Source organism: Strongylocentrotus purpuratus, unplaced genomic scaffold (assembly GCF_000002235.5).
Source record: "Strongylocentrotus purpuratus isolate Spur 01 unplaced genomic scaffold, Spur_5.0 spur5_scaffold_11, whole genome shotgun sequence".
Classification (NCBI taxonomy): domain Eukaryota; kingdom Metazoa; phylum Echinodermata; class Echinoidea; order Camarodonta; family Strongylocentrotidae; genus Strongylocentrotus; species Strongylocentrotus purpuratus.
In genome coordinates this window covers 20425653-20437724 of record NW_022145596.1, presented here as the reverse complement: position 1 = coordinate 20437724, position 12072 = coordinate 20425653, and the positions used below count along the sequence as shown (strand labels likewise).

General features: G+C 40.8%; 1 protein-coding gene across 1 annotated transcript in view; it reads right to left on the bottom strand.

Annotated features, from left to right (window-relative positions):
• The window catches only part of LOC100891919 (gamma-aminobutyric acid receptor subunit alpha-2), a 33706-nt gene extending 24870 nt beyond the window's left edge, over positions 1-8836 (bottom strand). The window contains exons 1-2 of the mRNA XM_030980180.1: positions 8790-8836; positions 8264-8472 (exon numbers count right to left, since the gene is read on the bottom strand). Coding sequence (XP_030836040.1) covers positions 8264-8472; positions 8790-8836 — 256 coding nt within the window. The remainder of the gene's footprint in view (positions 1-8263; positions 8473-8789) is intronic.
• Between the last annotated feature and the right edge of the window lie 3236 nt (positions 8837-12072).

The following is a 12072-nucleotide window of genomic DNA, read 5'->3' as shown; positions in this document are numbered from 1 at the left end:
CATCACCACTTTACACAAAAAGCAAACAATCACATTAGTGATATTTACAAATTCAACAATGGCTGAGGGGATGAGGAAGTGGGAGAAAGATGGAGAGAGATATCCATTTCCAAAGCGACGCACGATCCCTCAGGTTTGCATGATCAATAACATCACATGTCCCGGCGAGCATCAGAGAGTGAGAGAGAGAGAGAGAGAGAGAGAGGAAGAAATAAAGAGAAGGAAAGAGGAGAGAGAGACACACACACACACACACACACACACACACACACAGAGAAAGAAATAAAGAGAGAGAGAGAGAGAGAGAGAACGAGAGAGAACGAGAGAGAACGAGCAAATGAAAGACGGAAAGAGAATGATAGAACCAAATATGAGTGAGAGAATGAGGAATATTATGGACACAATAGAGTGAGAGATAGAATAAGGAGACAAAAGGGAAAGTACTAAAGACACAGCAATATTTTTAGACAAACATTATGAAGAGAGAGAGAGAGAAGGAGAGAGAGTGAGAGAGAGAGAGAGAGAAAGGGAGAGCGAGAAAGAAAAGAGGAGTGGAAGGGGGGGGGGGTAAAAATTGCATATTTCTCCTCTTCTCGGGCCATTATAGAAACGAAACATGAGGATAAAGATATTTGATAAAGCCAAATGAATCGCAGCGGGTGTTCAGACAGTGGTGTTTAACTCGTTTCTCATCCCGATCAAACTGGTCCCTACATGCTCGCACATTTTTTTTTTTAGCACGAATAGCATATTAATCAATATTTTACCAATATGTTGTCATTTACGGGTTGATGGATGCTCGAGCGTTCCAGCCGAACAGGTAGGATATTCAAAACACAGTATGCCTCGCCTTATGTAATGACAATGTCATCGCTCATGCCAGGTCGGTGCGGGAAATAGAAGAAGCTTTGTTCTGATCTTATCCAGGTTTAACCAAAGCCAATAGGGAGGTCACGCGACCTTTCGTAGATTTGCCGTAGAGTTTTCACAAAAGTATTGGGTTAATTGGACCAGTCCATTAATAGATGAGAGGGGTTTATTTTACAAAATTAACCCCGACATTTTGTGAATTGCTGATGTTGTAACAAAAGGTCTGGTAACGCGACCACCCGACCCGACCTTACTCGATGACCCGATGATTCGTAGTAAGCGCATTATGGGCCTACTCGGTTCACGCCGAAATTACCTTTTTTCATGAAACTCTGTTAACAAAAAACACAAAAAACAAAAACAAAACATTAATCCCGATATTATCTACGGATGCCTTAAGTGTGCGTCCACATCAATTGTTACGAGCTTTATATCATCAAAGATAAGAGACTTAGGATTGAGTTCCGATTGGGTTTTCGCTTAGCTTTAGGGTTAGAGTTAGGTATAGTGTTTGGCTCAGGGTAGAAGTCTAGAATTATGTAAGCTTAGGAACATTTTCTGTGGAATAATTTTTGCTTGAGCATGACTTTGCATTTTGCTTGGTCTCTACGAATAAACTTTCTTTTTTACTAGGTTCATATCTTATTAAGATAATGGGAAGACGGGAAATGTAAAATGGTGGCGTCTGACTTCAGGATGACACTGTTAACAGAATATCCAGGTCGGTGAAGTAATCAAGTCAGAATGTTGAAGCTTAAAGGTAAAGACCAGTATTGGAAACGCCCCAATTTCAAAAAATGAAATGGAAGCTCTTATTACCAATCATGTGAAAGAATATGTTTTTACTAATACATGATGATAACAATTTTGCCGGGACAACGCCTACTAATTGATATATTTCGTAAATTAGTTTATCTGTTGGTGTGTGAGAGATATAACGCACGTGTCGCGCACGTGTGCGTAGTCCCATATACATCTTTCTGTGTACAGTGCTTGTAACTTTACGAAGACAGGGCCAAATTTCTTATCATTTTGCTGATTCCAGAACCTTGCAGTACACACCAATACTTATTTGCTAGATGGTCAACCTTTACTGATCGATTTCACAACGTTTCTTTCACAATGTAATCGCATGACCATAACTGGTCTTTATCTTTAACAACATTCCTTCACTCTGTATTAGCAACACGACTCCCGTGAGCTTACCCTGAACTTTATTCATGATTTGAATTGATATGTTTTATTTATAATTTCAAGTGAAAACGCAAACAGCTTCCATTATCGGGTTTCGATCATGTCCCCTAAAAATGAGGACACTGATATAGAGAGATGAACGAGGGACAGCGTAGGGAGAAAGGCATCGTTTTACACTAATCTGCTGATTGCCTTATCTAAATGTATTCAATCATTCTGTTTAAAGGCGTTGTCTGCTCTAACATACATTGACAAAAAGGAAACAAATGTCGAATTGCACAAGTTTAACATATTTCCTGTTTAAAAAGAGAAGCTTTACCGAGTCCTCAGTCGTCCTTACTACGTAAAAAATAGATATGCGTTTCTGAGTAAATACTCCATAATTATAATCTTTGGGTTAAACATTGTTCTGATGTTACGTGTAGGTGTTTATGCCTTCAGTTTTGGACAAATTTCAGATGACAGTCTCTTAGTCTCTTCTTTGTGTCAAATATTGCTGTGCACTACACGATTAAATCTTGGTTACTAATCTTTAGCTTTGTGCTCCGACATATTGCTCGGGCGACATTCATTCTAGACTTTATTACGTCATGGGGCTAGGTTTATAGTTGTGATTTGGTTTTTAGACTACGTTGAGGGTTTGTGGTTAGGGTTAGGAATAATTTTTTGAACCAGTGATGAAATTAAGTATCTGGTTATAGTACAGGAGGTGACTTTTTTTTGTGACTGCGGGTAATTGTCGCCGTTGGGGCATGTGTCGACGTACAAGCCTTTCGCAGCTGACCTCTCGCGGTTTAAAAGTTAAGGGCAGCAGTCTAAAGGCATGTCCCCGACTATTTGTACTCCTCTGCATGAGTGTGTGTCAGGTGGTGTGTACCGCTTCCGGTCCTCACCAGAAAAGAACGACGTTTTCTGACGACCGTAGGCTGATTAAATAGACGCTTGTTTGCACTGCAATTTGCCTCTCAAAAGACAGCGATCGAAGATCCATCTTTCTTCTCACCTCTCGTCATCTTCTCTCTCTCCCATGTTTTTAAAGCCATCATCTCTTTAAATCTCTTCGAAAGATCACTCAACATGACTTAATGTGCATCTTAATGTCCACAGTTATTGACGCATGTATAAAATGAGATTTAAAAAAAAGACAATTGGACATGATGAGGTGCTTTCGGAGCTACAGGATTTGTTTCCCACTTTCTCGCTTTGTTTCTAGGTACGTGTTTTCCCCTTCCACCCTCTAGTACCCCCTTTCTGTTTCTGTTTCTCTCTGTGTGTCTGTCTCTGTCTCTGTCTCTCTCTATGTCTTTATGTCTCTCTCTGTCTCCCTCTCTCTCTTTCTGTTTGTCTGTCTCTCTGTGTGTGCATTTTTGTCTGTCTTGATAATTATGTATGTCTGTCTCTGCCTGTCTGTCTACATCTCTCTCTCTCTCTCTATGTATCTATATTTCTATTATCTCTCTATTTGTCTATCTATTTGTCGCCACACCACTGGCTATGGATCTACTGTCTAACGTTGTCTAAGTTCCATATTCTATATCTCTTCTATCACTCTGTCATAGCCAGCCTGCCTGTCTGTCAATTTTTTAAATAACCTTTCTTCCTTTCCCAGCTCTCTTTTCAGTCCTTTGCAGGGCATTCCTCCGCAGTATCATCGTATAATGTATTCACCGACTAAGAATAATGTAAGTGATGTGTTTTGATCTCACAAGCATTATGTGTCCTTCGGGGAGAGTGAGTAAGAGAGAGAGAGAGAGAGGGGGGGGTGAGAGAAATCGAGAAAGAGAGACAGAGAGAGAGAGAGGAAGAGAGAGAGGGAGAGAGACAGACAGGCAGATTGAAATTTTACCCCGTTCCTTTCTCTCACCCAGGCATCTCTTCGTGTCTCCTAAAAGTGCTTTTAACTTGATTAAAAGCATACAATTGTCTCTGTCTTATCCATCACGGAGAATGCCTGCGGGAAATATGTTGTGCAAATATGACATGACGACATGTATTCGCGTCCATTCTTCACCACGCAACAAAGGAAATATAAATAGAACATATAATTTAATCAAACATGCGATGTCCCGGGACACGTTTTAAGCTCTTCTTGAATGCTTGAACTAGATGTGGATAATCCAACAGATACTGCATCAATTTTGTATCCGGAAATCAATTTCTGGGAAAAAGGCGAATGCTAGCAAGCAACAATTTGGGATGATGATAATTAAAAAATTGGATTAATCTGTTATTCTACAGTGTTAATGTGTTTGATAGAAGATCCGAAATTGGATTATTGAATACCTCTATTTCAAAGATGCTTAATCTGGCTATGCAAAAATATTTCAGGTATTTTTCTACCCCGTTCTACACTTGCTACGTGAGCTGCACTGCATGAAATATTAAGATATTTAAATTATACAAATGAAATCCAAGTATCGGAAACAAAGGGAAACCGACCAGAACAAACAAAATTATTGAAATATAACCTGTGCAAACAATTGCTTCTATGTGTTTTTGCACAGCCGTCATAACCGGGATAACTGTGTTGCAAACTTCGTTAATAGTTCTGGATAATTCGACCGCACTATCATTTCTGTGGTGTTTAAAGTACAATACTCCTGTAAACATGTTGTCCTAATGTGAAACTCATTGTACTCTACAAAAAAGTACCTCGGTGATATTATGTACATATACCATGTTATTAATGTCTTGTCCTTAAGAGGGTATACAAGATGTTTATCGGGTAATGTTTGCAGCTCTTAATGTATTTTCTCCATTATTATTTTGACATGCAAGGACTCTGCTGCATGCGTTGACGGGTGTTCAGCAACGAGGACAGTACACTCAGTGGCGTCGCTAAAGAGAAGTGTGTGGCGTTTGATCCCCCCCCCCCCTCAATGATAATCGTCGGCTATCTAGTAAATAAGGAGAATAACCTGCTTTTTATCATGTTTATGTCCCTATCCGAAAGGTAAAATTACTATTCTACCCTCTTATCTTTTATCATTTTGCCAATTCTGTATGAAAATTTTGCCCCACAGTCCCATTAAAATACAACACCGTGACTAGACACGCCATGACTAGGCTATTACGTGATGAATGCACACAGTATTCAAGGCGACAATCATAACCTGCTTCTCCTATAATGATACATTTCCAATTCGGAGGCGCTGCTGGCGAAATTATACTTCACAGTATACGCCCCGGGGCTCTTATACCGTACCCTACATTTCCAAATTGGAACGGCAATCAATAATTCTTTAACTTTGGTTCATTGAGGCTAACTGACAAAATATTAGATGCTCGAGACAGGGAGGGCCAGTTGCATGAACGAAAACAATAGGGGATCGATGTCCCTGCTACCCAATATGTGGTTCTTATATCCAAGGTAAATAACCCGGGCTTTGCTTGGGCACTGGGTTGGAAGATCGGGGGCAGGGTCTTCGGGTAACCGTGAGAAATGCTGCTGTATTGTGTAATTAAAATGTGATTATTGCCAAGTTTATTCTTTGCCCCTGTTCAGCCACAGATTTAGTGGTGTAGGTATGGGGACAGATCTGTATGGGGAGGTGACATGGAACATGTGCCCCTTCAATCGTAAAGCGATAAGAGAAAAGAGCAAAGAAACGACAGGACCCTCTAAACACCCCCCCCTCCCCGTCCACCATTGCCTTGTATGTTCTCATTTCATCCGTCACGTAAAAACGGTGACCCCCCCCTTCCCACATGACCCCAACGCCCCCATTTAATGCCTTGTCTAACAATGCGCCACTGCACCGATTATGCCATATTATCCATGTCTCCCACGGACCCATCTTTGCCGTCTGTAAAATGGTTGCATGCAACTTTACTCATATGGGACTCTAATATGAATTCATCTTGTTTTGAATAAAAACATGGAAATGCCGAAACGAGTTAATGAAATCAATAAAAGAGCTTGTCACGCGATTAGGTTAGAAAACAAAATTCCTCGCTATTATCCAGAGTCAGAGAGCCCAGCAGTCTAAAGTGAATGAAATTGGACTGATGATTCTAAATCCTGTGAGATTCAAATTACCAAATTGACTAAATCTGTTTTACCGGATTTCTGACTAATTTCGAGAAGTACTTTCCGGATCGCCCCGTAAGCTATGGATAAATAGTGCGAAGCTTTTGGTGTGTGATGCTGTCGACTAGTAAAGAAATAAAGTTGTTTGGTTTAGACTAATAATACTTAATTGTCATATTATCTTTGTACCTATAAAACATACACAAATATTTTTGTTTGTTTGTTCTTTGTAGGTACCCTAAAGTCACCAAAAAAGCTCTTTATCCATGGAAACCAGCTAATCCAGGTTGGAGGCGCTTCGACTTTTGTTACATGCAGCGCAAACGACTGCAGTGTTGCAATTTGCAAATTTCTTGCCACCGACACCTAAAGAAAAACAGCACGTGCATTAAAAACATCGTTGCCACTTGCACTAGAAAAAAGGGGGTCAATGTATATACCATTATGCGCCTTCTTGAAAGATACACTCTGTCACTCTGTTTGTGATTGTATGTGCGACGATGATCAGATTGACGGAATGAGGAAGAGGAGGAAGAAAAGGGGAAAGAGAGAGAGAGAGAGAGAGAGAGAGAGAGAGAGAGAGAGAGAGGGGGGCGGGGTGGGGGAGAAAGAGGTAAAGAGGTAATGTAGGGAGGAAGGGAAATCGGAAGGGGGAGAGAGAAAAAGAGAGCGAGAAAACGAGAGAGAGGGAGAGAGGGATAAAATGAGACAAAAATATGATATACTCAGAGAAATAGAGAATAAGGATGGAGAAACAAAAGGGAGAGCAGAGATTTAAGAAAAGAAGACAAGAGAAAGGCAAATAAACAAGAGTGAAAATGTGAGAGAGATAGAGATAGCAAGATGAAGATAGAGAGAGGGAGAGAGACAGAGAGATCATAAGAAGGGGAACGAGAAAGAAAGAAAAAATTGGAGAAGGGTGAGAGAAATAAAAATAAAGATACAAAATATATTGGAGAGGGTAGGAAGAAAAACAGTGATCGAGATAGATAGAGCGAAAGAGAGAGAGGGGGGGGGGGAGATAGAGACAGGGAGAGGGAGACAGAGAGACAGAGAGAGACAGAGAGAGAGACAGAGAGAGAGAGAGAGAGAACAAAAAACGAGAAAAGGAGGGATAATAAAACACTCTCTTCAAAAGAGCGGGAATATTATCTAGATACGATTACGCACTCGAGATGGGCCAGCAGGAAAGCGGGAAACACGAACTTGGAAACCCAAAGCTTAAGGTATGCAGAGAGCCTCCACCGAGCGCTAAACGACGGATCGGTGTAACTTTCACTGATCGAGATCCAAGTGTGCTTTTGAATCAAACGGTCTACTTTCCCGCCACCAATTCCCAATTGGCGCAGGGAGAGACATGGATGCCGAAACATCATAGGCTCTGATTTTAGAGTGCTTACCCGTATCGCGCACCATCATCGGGGATACGTCGTTATAACGATACACTTCCGCTGTGCACATACGGCGATCAATAATATTATGACATCATGGTTTTACGAGAGACACACTGCATGATTGTACTCTGAATTGTGTCTATTAAAACGATTATTGTAAGTGGTTGTGAAGGTGTTGATGGAAGTAGTGAAAAGGTGACGGGAAGGGAGAAGAGGGGGAAGGGTGGGGGGTCTGCCATTTAGTTGAAGAGTGCATGCTCATCTGTCCTCATGTTAATAAGTGAGTACCCGATACACAAAAAATAGAAAATTGAAAGTTGTTTTGAGTTGGCATGTCGTGTATGCGCGCGCTTGTATATGGGTGACGAGCTTGAATATCAAACGCTGAGCTCGCACTTGTAATTAGAAAAGAACCCTTTGATACCCTTTTTATAATATAAATATTTATAAATATCTTATCGTCAGATTACCTGTGTGCGAAATCGGGAAGCTAAAGATAATAATTATAACCATAATGAATATAGCGGCTCTTGTATAGCACTCATGTCTGTCTGACATGACGCTCCTGGCGTTCCACATTTATTACGCCGGCTTCAGCACTGCTGACATTACGGCGCTCTAGCATTTCAAGGAATTAATTCCTGCCAGGTACCCATTTACCTCACCTAGGTCGAGTGCGGCAAATATAGATCAATGCCTTTCCCAAGGACATTAGTGCCGCGACGGGACTCGAACCACGAACCATGTGATCCACAGTCTTACCACAGTGACTTACCTCGTATGTTCGGTCGCAGGTTCCTGTCGTATCCATCTATGAGTTCGTTTAGGATCCTCGAGATGTTCGCCCGAGCCTGTTCCTCCTTCTCCAACTCGGCGTCCATCTCGCTCCTCAGGTCTACGTCGTAGCCGAGGTCGCCCACGGTGAAACCATCCTCGTTGCCGACGCCATATTCGTCTGGTACTGTCTGGGCCAGGCAGAAGTTTCTGTAATTGAAAAAAGGATATCGTCTTTATTCATCGAGAGTTCTACGATATAATGCTTATACGAATTTGATACTTCCATGGAACTATATTAACGAAGTCAGAAAGGGTGGAGCTGTTAACCAGATGTTCTGCACATGTGACTTATATGATTGGAATCATGATTGGAATCACGATAGAATGATTTTGGGCTTTTTCAAGAATGCACTCATATCCATCTCAAGAGATTGTTTAATTATGAGTCTATAAACTACTATTCTTTACCCTATAGCAGAGCTGTAGGTATCCGAGGAATTTCTTCCTACCAATTACTCGTTTACCTGGGTGGAGAGTGGCAAATGCAAACTAATGTCTCGACAAAAGACATGTAGTTAGTCTAGTGGCTGAGACTCGAGCCACGGCCAATTTGATCAAAAGTCCGATATTATTGCCCATTAAAAGTACACCCTTTACACTTTTTACGTAATAAAGTGCGAATTGCGCGGAAATGGTTGCCTCAATACTCATTAAATACCAATTACTATTCAAATACATTTCCTATTGATCCTCCTTACACAGCTCATGTCTGTTACTATTTCTGGGCATTTTTCTTTCGATGAATGCTTTACATGACAATATTGGACAGTTTGCAAGGTCAGGATTTCCGCAAGTCATGCTTCATATTCACTATATCAAGGGGACAACCCTGTACTAATCAACGCTTCCAGATGACCGCCTCTGAAGCTCAAAGGAAAGCCGGAAGACGTCTAAAGAAAAACCCGATCTCGACTTGACACTAGAACGCAATCGATAAAGCAGCGAGAGAAACGCCGGCACCATTAGTTATATTGAAAAACTGATTTATGATGAATCGGAATTAAACCTACCCATATATCAAGGGAAACCAATAAAACAGATGTTGCAACTTTAGCCAGAGCATTACATGAAAGGCTCGCGCATAAATCAGGTTTCTCCAAATGGCTACGGTGACATTTCGAAAGGCGAGCGTCCCTGGTCGCGGTACCTTAGCATTTCTGACATAACAATCATAGTCCTACGGGTGTATTTAAATGATTTATTTATTTTCTAGATATTAATGTGAATATTGTATGCATTAATGAAACATCAATTTTTTTACACCATGTAGTGCCGATGAAATTCTACTTTAACGCAGAGGTAAATATTATATACATATACATGTATATCAGTAAATATCAACGACAGCGACCTAGTTTGTGGATGAGCTTATCTGCGTGTGTATTCCCCCCAAGTCATAATCCTGCGTATACATTTTTGAAGTGAAAGAGAAAATGAATGAGTTGTCAGGCAGCGATCTCCACCTGAATGCAAAAGTATGGCATTACTGATGTACGTGATTTTATCGATGCCCCAATCATGCCTACAGCAGTATTCACCCCCACGACAAGGCTCATCAGTCTGATGATGAGATAAGAACGTCATTCACATCTTTCCTCTTCAACTCGTTATTCAAAATAGAACATAACAAAACAAACAAAACGAAATTAAACTAAACAAATATATTATTACTAAAAACAAATTTAAAAAAGAAAGAAGGAAAATCGCCATTTTATCTCTGCATGGTGTAAGAGCTAGTCATAATTATCCTCAATAGGGCGTTTAAGCCTTCGGTGTTGCTTACCATGCAATTTATTCTACCGAGCCTTTTTTCTTCTTTCTCAAATCCAATACCTTTTCTAATTAGACCGATTTCATAGCTACAGTTATCCTCTTTGTTATCTGGGATATCCCTTAACAGTATTGACAAAAAATGCCCCCCCCCCCCCCACACCGATAGTACCTACGTCCCTTCCATATTAACCCGGTCACGGGGACATCACGCAGACAACTGGCAGAAACAAAAGTCGATACCTCAATGGCCAGAAATCGTTATGTTTGGAATCGTTTTAGCGGTGTGACAAAGTACGACGCCTTTGTGCTATATCGTCTGCATCCAAATAGTGCGCCTCGCCTGATTTTCGAATGTTATGCCCCCGTCACACCAACTAGATCGACACGATACCGAACGCAGAATCACATTACTCCGAATAGAAAAGCACCGCTCGGTTTTGAATCGGCGTAAAGTCTGTTAGCCTTGTGACGGAGGTATGAATTAATTTGCTTTAGTGTCTCATTGACAAAGGTACACCTCCATGACTTTAGGAATGTAATACCCTAGTCACCGGGACTAGTCACACCAACGAGACCGACACCAGTCCGACAACATAACGAACGCCTAATGGTATTACCCCAAATAGAAAAGCTCTGCTCGGTTTTGTATCGGTGTAAAGTCGGGTAGACGGTGTGACCGAGGTATATGAATATAAAGTGCCGTATCGTCTCGTCCAAAAAGTGCGCCTCGCTCGTCTTCGGAAAGGAAAGTATATCCAAATATAGCCAGCTGCTGAAAGGCCATTGGGCGTTTTGTCACCTAAACAGATGAGGATTGTAATGATGGCATGATTGCGGGAATGGTGAACGATTGACGTAACCTCAATCCAGTCCCATATATTGATATTTGAGTTGGTTGGCGCCATGATTCATATTACGAATATCAAGACGAGGGAAATTTATTGCAACAGTGACATGTTCGATAGCCAGTTATCCATTGTCCCATTGTCTGATTGCGGGCTGTACTCTACAAAGCAAGCGTGGTTATATTTGCTCTACGCTCGCTCATGAAGCTCGAACACATCGTATTGGTTTTCAAGTTATTGTAAATAATTTATTTTAAAATGGTATCTACCCCAACATGGATCACCAGGCTCTGCAAGATCGCCAGTGACAATTATTGTTGAAACAACTACTAGTAATGCAGTTAAAAAGAGAAAATTGAGTTTTGGGGAGAGGTGAACAATATTTTGTGAGCGTTATCATTGTTATCATGCAAGTGTGGAAGAATATCAGAGTAAAAATGTTCCCTAAAAAGTATGGCTCTTCAAGTGCCTTCATATTCTAAATAGGCCTATGACAAGTAACAGCTTAAAAATGAGGCCCGATTTTTATGCCACATATTTGTGTAGTCCCATATACACCTTTAAGTGTACATTGCTTGTTACTTTACCAAGCCAATACCAATACCATTTTGTGAAAACTTTCAGTCTAAAGTCTGAGTTAAGGCTACAGAAGAAAGGTACGAAGAAAGGTACTAACTACTAGTACTAAGAGAGAGAGAGAGAGAGAGAGAGATAGAGGGGTGGTGGAAACTAAATGATCACGTGATACGTGGCCTAAGGCCAATAGGAAACAGCGACCTCCCTTGTACTTTACGAAGCGTTTCTTTTCTTCATGAGATCGCTTTATCGAGTAGATTCTCGTATTGCAAAGTCTCATGCAATACCCTTTTGACTATTCGTCCGACTGTATCTGTGTATGATACGAACATTGTGTAAATGGATAATGTGGGTGGGTGGGTTGGAAATTAAATGGAAGACTTTTGCATTGAATCTTGTGAAATGGAACGAATATGTAATATTTCTATTAAACAAGGGAATGGTTCTTTATCTCCCGACAAATTTTCGGCGTCTTTAATAGCTTGATTACTGCTTTGTGGGTTACTTTTGAATATATTCTAGAGGCTTTGTAATAGAAGATTAACATGATTCT